Source organism: Gobio gobio (genome assembly GCF_949357685.1).
Source record: "Gobio gobio genome assembly, chromosome: 4".
NCBI classification, from domain to species: Eukaryota; Metazoa; Chordata; class Actinopteri; order Cypriniformes; family Gobionidae; genus Gobio; species Gobio gobio.
Window position 1 is genome coordinate 15837579 of NC_137100.1, and position 14085 is coordinate 15851663.

Here is a 14085-nt window from a genome sequence, read left to right on the forward strand (position 1 = left end):
TGATACATTGATGTGATACATCGATGATAACACCATGGCGTTTAGATAGTCATGGTAATTCAAAGACAGTCCATGACCAAAAACATAACAATACTATGGCACTATGTCCATAGAGCTTTGGTACTTGCAAATAAGTACTATAAAGCAACCTGCCATGTTGTATAATGGTACAAATACAAATATAATAGTATTTGTAGCATAGTCATGTTATGTGTAGGTGTTGGTATTTATAACTAAAACTATTCATTTCTGTTAATTAAGATAAAGGTAAAATATAAATATTAAATGAAAAAAAGTTAACATGGTTAACTACATTAGTTAAAAAATACGTATAAAACATGTATTAGTTAGTGTTAATTAATTTACTAATACATTATTAAATTGAAAAGTTATATCTGTTAAGATTATTTAATGGACCTGAGCTAACAATAAAGAGTTGTATTTTTAAACCTTAACAAAGACTAATAAATACTGTAACAAATGTATAGCTGATTGTTAGTTAATGTTTGTTTATGCTAATGTAAACTAGGGATTAACCTATTGGACCTTATTGTAAAGTGTTACCAATATATATATATATATATATATATATATATATATATATATATATATATATATATATATATATATATATATATATATATATATATATATATATATATATATATAAAAACAAAAGCAATGAAAAGAATTACAAAAACTGAAACAAAAATTAAAATGCAAATACAAAAATACGTTTTCAAATTATTAATAGATATCTTACTGCACTTGTCTCTTTTCTAGTAAGGCATGACTTTGATAGTGACTTGCTTTACACATATTTCATGAATATAAAGCAAGTTCCAACATGCATTTCTAGAATGTACCCTGTCGAATTAAGAAAATGCATGGTGACATATTTGACAACAGTGTTATTATAATGGCACCTCGATGACAATAAAAAAAATACCATGGTATATATTAATATGGTAATCAATCATTCAGTTCCAATACATATCAAAGTTCCAACACTGATTCCTTTTTTTTTTTTTTTTTACATTGTGACAGTAAAATTTAAGAGACACATTTGCATCACATTATCCTTGTTTTTGTCATCTGTTCATTGGAAAATATATATTTAAGTAAAATATGGAATTAAGAAATCATTTATTTGCTGTAGTAACTTGTGTGTGGTTTAAAAGGTTTGAATGCAAACAAATGGATCTTCTTTCCTCCCTTAGTGCTTGCAGCCTGTCAGCGTGGCCTACCCATGGCAGAGCAGGACTCCACCGAGAAGAAGCTTCCAGCTGTGGCTGCACTGCACTCTCACTTCATTGTGGGCTCTGTGTCCGAGGACAATTCTGAGGATGAGACCGCAGGGAAGCTGGACCTGCAGCTGGAGGAGAATGCACGCTCCATTTCCCCCTCCTCCTCCTCTGTCAGTTCAGACAGCACTTATGAGATGGGGTTTGACAGCCTGGACGGAGCCTTGCTCAATATAAGGTCAGAGATGCTTTGTGCTCTTTGTTTGCAGTTATTGTGACATGGATGTCCACTTTCACCAAGTCTGTATCACGCTTTCTGTGTCTGGTACTTGAGATCAGGGTCATTGAGATCTGATAAGACTAGTACTGGTTGTCTAAATAAGTGATTACATTTGTTAGCCCAAAGTGGTGGCTTGAAGTATACTAGGTTCTTCAGGTTCATCTGGGTTCATCTCTTTGCTGTGTGAAAATGTGCACAAGCGCCTCTCTGTGTGTTTGGTAAATGTCGGTTACACTGCTAGCTTTTGGCAGCGTTTTCTCTCTGCCCACTGGGCTCTCACACGGACATGTAATAATGGGCGGTGTTGTGTGTGTGTGGCCAAGTGGGGATGCTTTAGGAACAGTTTGGAGTCAGATTGGAGGCTGTTTGACGAACACAGGAATAGTGGCAGTGTAATGGTCAAGGATCTGGACTGTTGGCGAAAGATTTTAAGTTTGGTCCCTTGTAGAGTTTCAGGTCCAAAACATGATTTTTCTCTCCAGAACTTTTCTTGTTAATATTTTTGAATTATATTTTAGTTAAAGTTTAGTTTTAGTTTTTTATATATATATATAGAGAGAGATAGAGATATATTTATTGCGGTATTGCTGAAATTACTTCTCACAAGAAAGTTTCCAAATGCCTGATTTGATGTGATAATCTTTGTTGATTAATTTAAAGGGTCACTTCAGTGGTTTAGCATTAGGCTTTGTATCAGTAGAAACCCGGTAGTATATTCAAATTATGGTACTTTCCCCCCTCAAATCCCCCTGAGACGAGATAATTATGCATTTTATTTCTGGAAAAATTTGTCATTGGCCAGAGGCTAAAACTACAGCCACTAGATGGAGCTGTTCCGCATGTTTTCAACCCGCCCATAGGGGAGATATCTCACTCACAGCATGTAAGACACAGATGGCCGCACGGACAATCATCATAACGCAGTGCAGAGTAAAATGAGTGTTTCCTGTGAATGAATTCCTGTGATAGTTTAGCTTCCATATGCGATCTGAAAACACGCCAGACTGGCTCTTAATGTTACCTCAGCTCTTCGTGATGAAGGAAATCTGACACTGCTGAGGAAATCTGACACTGCTGAATCTGTGACATGACTTTCGTTCGGCTCACTCACACTTTATTGAAAACAATAATTTTCAAAACAACAAAAGTTCAGTTTTTAATTGTAGTGTTTTAATCTCTAACTGAACGAAATGATTGTATTACTATGAAGATCAAAACGACGGTGTACGGAGTGGCCTCGTAGGGCAGCGAAGCAAGTGCATTCTGGGAGTTGTTGTCTTTCACCCACATGAGACAAAAATACATTTTCTGTCTTTTCTCAGTCTAGAAGGCACCAAATTCAAAAATAATTTCACATTTCTACTAGAGCCCGACCGATAAAGGATTTTTAAGGCCGATACTGATACAAATATTTGGTCATTTAAAAATCCGATATTCCGATATATCAGCCGATATATATTAAAAATAAATAAATAAATAAAATAACAGAAACGCGTAAAAAACACTTAAACAGATTTCCCTTACATTAGTTATTTGTAGTTATTCATGATAACTCAGCCTCTCTAAAATAATATGAAAATGCAGTTTAAAAATAAACTTGTTTGTTTTATTGTCACAACAGAACAGAGGAACATAAAAATATATTAAAGTTCTGATAAATAAAATGTATAAAAATACAAACTTAAGATATGAAACTTAGAGTCGTTTGGACGAAAACACAATCAAAACAAAAATAATCAAAGTTACCAGTATTAATAGATGTGGTAAGCTTTATAAATATAACTTTGAGCAAGACTGGAAAAAAAAATATTCAGTTATGTTCTAGAAGTTCTGATAAATAACAACAACAGCAAAATATAAACTATATACAGTATATATGAGCTACCTTATAATTACAATGTCAACTTGCTTATCCCTTTACATGCACTCTTTTAATTCTATCCATAAAGCTACAACAAACCATTTTCAATCATCATTTGCTGCCTGCCTTCTAAAATCTACTACTGATGATGCAGTAAATCCATTATGTTAATGCTGCGTCTGAACGAAGTCAGCAACGCGCTTTCGTTCACTCCTCTTCGTGCTTAACTTACGATTTACAATGCAGGGACTGGAACTACAAATATACTAGTTATAAATACAGTAATCATTACTTTATTTAGGCAGAATAAGTTTGTTGTGATTTCCAAGGCGCATTAATGTTAGCGGTCTCCCACTGATAGCCATGGTTTAAGCTAGCTTTGTGGTTAGCGTCAATGATAAGTCATAATTTAGAAATATGTATACTTTTTCAAAATAACGGGCAGGGGAGAGATGATACGTCTCATGCTGTCAAACTGTCAGACTATTAAAGAAATACATCTTATTCAGTCACATTGTCCGAGGTAAACTAAGTCAGTCAACAACCTAGCTTAATTACCAGCTCTCTTGGCTTACATGTAACAGCAAAACTGGACTTGGCAGTTACACATTTTAGCAGTTACAAATTTTGTCATGTTATTTGAGTCAAGAGAACTGATGGGGATGTTTTTTTACTTGTTATTCAAGCAATGTATGTCTCGTTGCCAACTTACATGCACTTCACGGATGATCACCGTTGTGTTGTGATTGTGAATGCAGCGCTCTCAGCTGGATCAGCTTGTGTTGCCAACCCGGCACGTTGTAGAGTGCCCTCTGGTGGACAAACTATGAAACGCCAACACTCAATGTGTTTGAGCGGTGTTTCGTCCGTTTTGTTTTGTTTTTAAAAAAATATTCATTTATCGGCCATGTTAAATACTGGCATGAAGTTGGTTTGACGTTTGATATTGGCAAATTTAGGGACCGTCTCTAAAGTTGCATACGACATTGGTATGCACGTTTCAAACTTCAATAACATTTGAAGGGAATAATTTACAGTCATAAATCCAACTGTACAGTGTTCATCCAGGTGTCGGCTATCATGCACATCTTTTATATTTTTGATTTATATTAAAATATACTGTCAAATCATACTTAAATATTGCTGTTTTTCACTACTGTATATTGGCTCACACATAAATATGTCATAATCTAAAGCTCAATAACATTACAACATAACAAGCCGACACCTGGATGAACACTGTACAGTTGGATTTATGACTGTAAATTATTCCCTTCAAATGTTATTGAAGTTTGAAACGTGCATACCAATGTCGTATGCAACTTTAGAGACGGTCCCTAAATTTGCGAATATCAAACGTCAAACCAACTTCATGCCAGTATCATAAATGCCGATACCGATAGTTCGGAAAAAGCCTAATATCGGCCGATAATACTACATAAATGACCCAGTTTAAATACAAAGCTTAATGCTAAATCACTGAAGTTAGCCTTTAATAATAAACATTTGCGGTAATTTCCCGCTTCATAAACCCCAAACTTGCGAGAGTGAGTAAAATTATGCGCCAAAATTCAGACCCTGTATGGTATCAATTTAATATCGGTACTTCGGTGTTAGATTGTGGTACCGTACTGAAGCCAAAATTGTGGTATCGAATCGAGTCATCCCTAGTAAGGGCCCTTACACACCCACCTTGTTTGGTCCAGAAAAGAGGTAGGGTGTGTCTCAATCAGCTCTCTAGTTCAGTAGTCAGGGCACTGATCAAGACATAAGTCAATGGGCTGACTCCCTGATCAGTGCCCTGACTACTGAACTAGGGACCTGATTGAGACGCACCCGTAGTCTCGGTCCGGATCAAACTGCACAAAGGTTTGGTTCGTTTCTAGTGTGAAAGCATTTTCTGTATGGTTCAGACTTTTAGACCATTTACAGGAAGTTCCTGTTTGTTTAAATATTATAATGTTATTTTTAAATTTCATCTAGGCTATATTGATTATGAAAAGTGAAAAGATGCGCAAGACAGAAGGTCAGAAATGATTTTGACCACTTCATAAAGTTTTGTTTTGTAGAAAGCCTTTCTTTAAAGTGAATTTTGTTTTGTATATATTGTCTCTTAATTTTAATTAATGTTTCATCAGCCAATTGCCTGGATTTAATAAATAAGAAGCAAATATAGCAGACAATAATCATGACATGGAGGCGTGCAGTGCTCTTGAACATGTCTCATAAATAAACCGAAACTCAGCAGGCTACTGACATGATAAATGTGACATGATAATGTGTATAGAAAGCTTGAAATGTCCACTTTTAAACGAAACAGTTCGAAATGAAAAGAAATAGTCAAACAATGCGCACTGTTCACTAGTGGCAATGCGTCTGTTCATTCATTCTTGTCAAAGACGCTGATGTCAGACGCACGTCCGTTTACAAATCCATCAATGTCAATATGCAGCCCACATAGATGATGACGACAGGACGCAAGTATGTCATGTAAAGTTCTTTAGTGCGCTCGGATAATTGCAATGTGAAACCAAAACTAACCAAAAACTTTGTTGCAGACTTTCAGGTGTGAAAACGCCCTAAGATAAATTGCAATAAAAACTCTCTTGAGAGTGGTTTCTTCACGTTCAGTGCTTTCAGAGCTCATCTCCACAATATCATGAAATATTACATTTTGCATATAATAGGTAATAGATAAAAAAAATACTACAGAGACATTTGATTGATTTGAATCTGCCCATTAAACTGCAAAGACACAGGTCTTTTAAATTGCCACAGATCTAAACTCGTGTCACTTTTTTTATTAGTCAGTATTTGTGTTTTATTTCTACTATGAAAAATAATTTAAGTTGTCTAAGGAGAGGAAAACTGCCCGCTTTAGGTTGGGAAACGTGGCCACCCTTTGTCCCCGGACCACATGCCTACAGTACTGGCAAATCTGCTGTTTATATACACCCTTGTGAACACATCATTTTATTTATTTTCATCATTATGAAATGATAAACTCTACACTAAATAATGCTCCTCATAGTGTATTTTTGTGTTTTCTGATTTTATTTAATGATGAATAAATATATATAATATGTCATGCCTCAGTCTTCGGTGCTGAAACTGCCTGAGCAGGGTAATATGCCCCTCCTCCATATATCACTCTATTGGTCAAGGGGAGGGGCTATGGAGGGCAAGTGCAAAGGAAGTACAAAGAAAGAGGAGGAAAATCGAGCAGACTGAGAGGAGGAGAGACATTCCAGTCCTTCCCCCTTAAAGGAGCACTTTATGTGTGTCAGCGCTTGCGACATGATGCAATACTGTAACTTCAGGTTACATGAAGGCTATGTTAGTGACAGCATACTACTATACTACTCATTGTTCTTACTGCAGTATGCATTATGTATGTTATGTGCAGTATGCATTTCCTCTATGCCTTGATTAATCAAATGGCGTCCTACATTTGCTAACTGAAGCATATTGTGTGAGATTCTGTATCCTACAATGCACATGCACTTGATCTTCCATTTCCAACAGAACCAGACCCAGAAGTCTGCTTTATTGACTCAAGAATCAGACAAAACTAGATATGCAAACAAACTGTTATTATATCCAGATTATAACTTGATTCCCTTGGATAAATGTAACATTCGCTCAACATGCTACTGTTTGATATGCAGCATGTAGCTTACTGCTGATTGATATGCATAATGCATACTGTACAGCAGTGATTCTCAAATGATTTGGCCTTGGTACCCACATTTTCCCGTTAAGGAAATTTCTCATTAGGCCACAACCCAAATATTTAGGAATCTGAACCAGGCACATTTCTGTATCTAAAATGGTTGACACACACAAGTACCATCCCACTTTACCTAACTAGTTTTTAAAAAATACAATACAAAAGTTAGTAAGTTAGTATTAGCAACCACAGTCATCAAAAATATAGAAAAATAACAGTGGAAATAATGTGGGTTTTGGGTTAAGATTAAGGAAACTACAGTTACCATGGTAAATACACAATACTAACATGAACTGTTAATAAAACATAAGGACACTGATCTCGATGAATAGAATGAACGACATATCTTTTATGCAAATCTTTCTTTCAAAAACGTCACTTTGCACAGGCCCCGCCCACGACTGCAGACGGACTCTGCCGTATTAACATAGATCCTGCCCTGAGCAAGTTGTGCACTGGCTGCCATTTTCTCCAGGCCGGAGACAAAAATGTCCCGTAAGCAGTTCAGGTGTTTAGTTGTTGGATGTAAGAGTGAACAAAACAGTCTTCATGCACTCCCGACATCAGACCCGCTGAAGAAGACGCAGTGGATTAGTTTTATTTTTGAATGGAATGCGCGTAATATACCTAAATTTGTTTATGTCTGTGCAAATAATTTTACAGCAGACTGCTTTGTGAACGAAGGTCAATACAAATGGACAAAACAAAACATAGGTTTTGTTCAAAAGTTGGGTAACATTTTATTTCACAGTGTCCTTGTTACACGTTACATGTACTTACCATAGTAATAACAGTAAATTGTGCATAATTACATGCAACTTACCCTTAACCAAATCCCAATCCCACCCTAATAGTACATGTAGTTAATTATTATTACTCAGTACTTAAATATATAATTACACTCACTGTAACAATAACACCTTAAAATAAAGTGTAACCAAAAGTTATTAGAGAGAAAAAAAAGTTATTAGAGTTTATGGATAAGACTTTAAAGGGTCATGAAACCCTAAACCAAATTTTCTGAGATTTTAACAGAATTATGTGCATTGAACATCATGGAAGACAATGTTACCATCTGCTAGTTTTGAATGTGGGAGAAAACTAGTTAATTTGAAACCTTTTTTCAACTCTATTTTCAACTTCCTGGTTTAAATTCGTCTTCATGTCATCGTCATAGGCTGTGACGTTTTCTCGTATTATAGTACGGCGATGACTCATCGGTGTCTCATAATTATTCATGAGACTGCGTGTCTTTGTCCTATGAGAAGACGTGCTGCTTAATTCATGACAGCATGCACTTAATTATTCATGACAGCATGCGTTGATAGGCATTTTCCTCTGACTGGCGCTTCAAACAGTGAGATTACATACAGTAAGTAAGAGATGCATTAATAGGTCAAAAACGAGTGTTTCGTTTTTGCTTTGGATGAGTTTCTGCGTTGCATACGTTCTCTTCAAGATCCTAAGTCTTCACACAAACGCGATTCATCCACACTGTGAGTGTAACCGCTCTTTACGGCCTTTTAACCAACCAAACGGCTTATAAAAACTCCACAAAATAAGCCTCAAATCAAAGTTATGCAACAGCGTGTTCATATATATTTTCGATGCAGAGAACAAATTGCGAATGGCTGTGCATTTAATTGTTGAATTATAGATGTCACAGGATATGTATATATGTATTTGTGTAACGGTGAACTTAAAAAAACCATGTGTAGGCTATATTGTGTTGTGTGTAACTTAATGGTCATTTGCAGCATGCATTGTGGGAAGCTTTGATTCTTTTAATGAGAGCGAAATAAAATTATCAGAAGCCGTTGATGTGCTGTCAGTCTCCCCTCGTCCCCCTTCACTCCGCCACTAAACCACGCCCACTTTTATATCATTTTTCAACACTGTGGTGAGAACTGACTGCTTCAGCAACAGGAGGTTTCATGACCCTTTAATGTGCACTTGTGTACTGTGTTTTATTCAGCTCTTACGGTGATTTTCTGGAGTTGAAAACGGATGCTTTATCTTTTGTGTAATGTACAATAAACTTCATAAAACTCATCAGTAAAGGTTTAGCCATCATTTGGACAGGGTTCGCTACAACAGGCTTGTATAGCAGATAAAAGCAAGATGACAACATAAGTTATAACCGTTTAAACTAAACTAAACTATACATGTTCTATCTCTATCCAGTATTTATTCTCTGTCCCTGTAGGCATCATTGTCCGATTCCGGTTCGAACTGACCCCCGCTACTTACAGTTTCTGACATTTTCAGTGCGTGAGATTGTTCTGACACACCGGAGCATGAGCTCTTGAAGCTCCGCCCTTTTCTTGAAAGGGGTCCGAGAGCACCAGATAATTTGCATTTAAAGGGACTCCCAAAAAGTGGCAATTTTAACATACCCCACAAATAACTTTTTTTTATAGTATTTCTAAAACTTCTCACGCTTCAAGTTTTTATGTACATATTTCACTTACTCTCCTGCTGCAAACATGAACAGCACCGTGTATGCAGCACCGTGTATGTCTTCTACAAATGAAATCAATATGTGCAATGACACAATGAATCATTCTGATACACAGAGACAATGGTGTAGACCGAAAAGTCAAAGAAGAATGGACACAAAAGTAACTATGCCTTTATTCTTTCTGTTAAACTGATGTGTGTCATTTGCTCAGAGATTTTAGTGTTGTAAAGCAAGCATAATTACATTTTCCATATAGACAATAACTCAAAATTATAATGCTGATTTGTTTATATATCTAAAAAATAATTAATCAGAATGTATTTGATTTGTTTATGATAATTGCTTGTATTCTGTAATGATGAGATTTTTGTGAATTTGTTGTCATTTGTTTATTTCTCTCATATTTTAATATTCATTTGTTTATGTAATAGGGCTGTGCGATTTATTCGTAATTGATTTTTCAATTTAAATTTTGGACTCCAACAATTATGAAATAAGATTATCGACGTAAAACTATTATTATGCCGCTGCCGCATTTCGTCCTGCGCACATTCCTTACCTTCACAGACAAACTTAAAGGGATGTTTCACTCAAAACATTTTGTGCTGCCATTATAATGCTTGAATTAGCCAGGACATTTTTTTTAATATAACTCCGATTGTATTCGTCTGAAAGAAGAATGTCGTATACACCTAGGATGGCTTGAGGGTGAGTAAATCATGGGGTAATTTTCATTTTTGGGTAAACTATCCCTTTTTTAACATCCAAGTCAGTTGAATAAGTGAGTGTTGTAAAATGCGGAAAAAAAATTAAGTTTACTGTTGCTAAACTGCAGGACGTGCTTGATATTAAACAGTGTTATTAAAAGCGCATTAAGCCACGAAAGGGATACTTTTCCCAATGTGGCTTTCTGTGCATGTGCTCCGAGATAGGGTGGAACGCGCATAAGCAAAGTATACTGTGGGCTTCAGATACACCTAAACAAATAGCCTACACACAAATATGTCGAAATGCTGTTTTGGTAAGTATCCTCGTAAACACAACACATCTTAAGGGAATGTAAACAGTTGAGAAAGAAAACACGCATGTCAAGTCACCTTTATTTATATAGCGCTTTTTACAATGCCGATTTGTTTCACAGTGCTAAACAGGAAAGTAATGCAACTGAATTTGATTCGGCTGTAAAGCCTCTCTGGAGAAAACGGGGATGTTATACAGCTCATTTCAATTATCATATAGTGACAATGCAGGCAGATCAGTAATTTAGTTGAAAATTGTAACGGTACATATAACAGTATATTGTAGTCATTATTGTTATTGCACTTGAATTAATAACTTTTGTAGTTTTAATAAGGATTAGTCTATATTTAAGTATACAGCAGTGTTATTTTGCAGTTATTTTATTTTACATTTGATTACTTCATTCATTTTCTGTTGTGGGCTATTACTTATCTGAATACCACTGTTAATACATCTTCCTGAAAAACCTAAAGCACTGTTTATTTCATTTGTATTTTTTTGTTCTGTTATATTTTTTTGTCGGTTTTGTTTGCAAATAATTTCTTTGTTATTATTGTATTGCTGACTGTTTACTTACATTTAAAGCTACAGTCTGTATCTTTTGGCGCTCTAGCGGTTAATGAACAGAACTGCATGCGTCTTGCGGAAGAACATTGTAGCCGTAGCTACTTCTCTCTTTTTACGGGATAAGACAAACACGTTTTGGAAAATGGTTTTATAATGTAGCTTTAGTTAAGGCCACAATATATTTTCTTTTCTCTCATGTGTGGTGCTCTGTATTTTTTTACTAAATGAAACGATTCAATATAGTCAATGCTATTATTTCATAGTGTGTTTATAGCTATAGTGTTTCTAAGGCCACATTGTGAATTATGATGGTGTTGTGTGTGTTTCTCAAGGCCTAGCATGTCAGGACTCCACCTTGTGAAGCAGGGCAGGGACCGCAGACGCATGGACCTGCAGAGAGACTTTACCGTCGCTTCCCCCGCTGAGTTTGTCACTCGCTTCGGTGGCAACAAAGTCATTGAGAAGGTAAGATCTAGTGATGCACCGATCATGATTTTACATGGCTGATTCCGATACCGTTTTGTTTTTTGTTTTTTTTTCCAAATAAAAGAATGAAAGTATACATGAACAAGATGTTTATTTGGTATTTAACAGGCTAAATTGGCTTTTGGCTAATGTAAACAAGTCCGCAATCTGAAATTAACGGGAAATTGAATTGGAAATTAAAAGGCTGAAAGGTGAAATTAAAGGCAACAACTGCATATTCTGCAATCCAAACAAAGATGTTACTTAAAGGGGTGGTAAACAACGATTTCACTATTCTAACTTTAGCTAGCGTGTAATGTTGCTGCTTGAGCATAAACAACATCTGCAAAGTTACAACGTTCAAAGTTTAAAGCAAAGGGAGATATTTGCTTTTAAAGAAATCAGTTTCTAAGAACTACAGCAAACGGCCTGTAGGCGACTACACACATTCCTCCAGGGTTGGTGACATCACCAGGCTCAATATTTACATAAACCCCTCCTCCGAGAATATTAAATAAGGGGGGGTGAGGCCATTTTGTATCGCTGCGCTGTTGTGGTTAGTAGGCTGGAGTGTTGTTGCCGCGATGCAGAGGAAACGCTGTTATTTTCATCCGGATTGCAGGTCTGGGGTACTTGCTCTGTTCAGCCTTCCTTGGGACGGGGGTGCGTTGCAGAGCGTTTAACATAAAACATGTTATATTCACGTGTGTTTGAGTCAGCGGGGAATCAGGCGCGCGCAGGGCTCCCTGCAGCACATCTAACAGAGGAAAACATCCACCGTCTTCGCGATTTCAATGCCAGATTTGCACAACGTCAGCTGCGTGAAAAAAACACTGCCGGTGCGTGGATGCACGACGCGCGCGCTGCACATTTCACGGAGGACAACACAAACTTCCACAAACTTCGCGAGTTCAATGCAGGATATGCACAACGGCTTGTCCTGAAAGCTGGATTTACAAACAGAAGCTGTTTACGGGCCACAACCTGTAAGTCTGATTTATTTTTCATCGATGTGTTTTCCTGTAATAGGTTAATTGTACGTTGTAGCAAGGAAGTAAACAGATGACAGCGCTGTTCTGCAAACCAGTCTGTTAAATGCTCATTCATACTTAACGTTATCCGACGAACATCTAACGTTACAAACATTAACGTTAAAATCTCAACAGCGAACCTGGCATTAGTGTAAATGATTCTTTGATTAGAGCTTTTATGTATTGTTTATCTACAGGCTTGCTAAACATGCTTCTGTGTGTGATTTGGCTAACTTACTAGTTAAAGCCAGTGCTTGGTGTTCGTTTTGGGTTAACGTTAGTTCTTGCGACAGATATTTGGCTATAATCATTCTAAAAATACAAAAGTTAAAGTGCCATTCACTAGCGATCATTATAGATCCGCAGTCTTTACTCTTGAGGACTGAACAGGTTCTGCTCGATCATCTTCACTCAAATGTTCTGGGTCTGATTCGAGCTCGTATGGTTTTATTGACGCCGTTGTTTCTAATACTGAACAGCCTCCGGTAAGGGGTGTGACGTTTCCGACGTGCACTGCGGTTAGCGAATCACAACACACTGGGCCAGCTAACCAATCTGAGCCCACTGCGTATTTTTGAGGGACTGGCTTCATACAACCCGGAAAGCATCAGACCGTTTTACAAGGAGGGACAGAGCAGTGTAGAATAAAGGTCAAATATATGAAAATTAAGGCAATTTTTTTTAAAACGAAGCATGAACACATGTTACAGTGCACCCCACAAACACAGCCAAGCCTTCAAAAGAATGTGTTTTACCACCCCTTTAAATCAGCATTTTGTTTTTAAATTCAGTGTAAAGAAAAAAGAAGTCTTTACCTGTGAAATTAAATAAAACCAAAGTATATAATTGTTCCAAAATGTTAAATCAAATAATGTTTAGTGCAACGAAAAAAACTAAGATGCAACAGCAGGTGCTTTTTAAATCAAATTTAGTCAATGTAATTTTAAGGTAAAATAAAAATGATCATCCTATAGGCTACAGAACTGATAGTATTTCATTTCAAAAGTGCAAGCATGTTCTTCTTTAAGCTACAAAAAGAAGTATTTTGGCTTTGTCACAAGTTAGTCTGTTTCGTTCTCATCCGATCCAACACATGAGAAGCTGAGCTGAACAAACGCTCACTATCTACGCTTGTGCAGGGCGCGGAGAGGAAAGCTTGCGCAACTTCAGCTCGCGCTCTTCATTCCCTTCAGAGTATCTTGTCTCTTCCCTCAGTTCTCCAGTTTCCATTTGTAATCATTCGTCCATTTGCGACTGATTGCAATATAGGTGTATGTGCACGTGGGCGCACTTCCGGAAAAATCGGCAGAAAAATACAAAGAAAACCGATCGCGCGCTAGAAGCAAAAAACGGCCGGTTCCGATTTTTGGCCGGTCAACCGGTGCATCCCTAGTAAGATCCATGACTGCTGTCTTCTATGCTGCTA

The 14085-nt window shown here is 36.8% G+C and overlaps 1 protein-coding gene across 5 annotated transcripts in view; it reads left to right on the plus strand.

Moving 5' to 3' along the window:
* acaca (acetyl-CoA carboxylase alpha) overlaps nucleotides 1-14085 on the plus strand; it is a 94185-nt gene that overhangs the window by 695 nt on the left and 79405 nt on the right. For all 5 annotated transcript variants that reach the window (XM_079814514.1, XM_079814515.1, XM_079814517.1 and 2 more), the window contains exons 2-3: nucleotides 1221-1482; nucleotides 11496-11628. In XM_079814514.1, the coding sequence (XP_079670640.1) occupies nucleotides 1250-1482; nucleotides 11496-11628 (366 nt within the window). In that variant the 5' untranslated portion in view covers nucleotides 1221-1249. The remainder of the gene's footprint in view (nucleotides 1-1220; nucleotides 1483-11495; nucleotides 11629-14085) is intronic.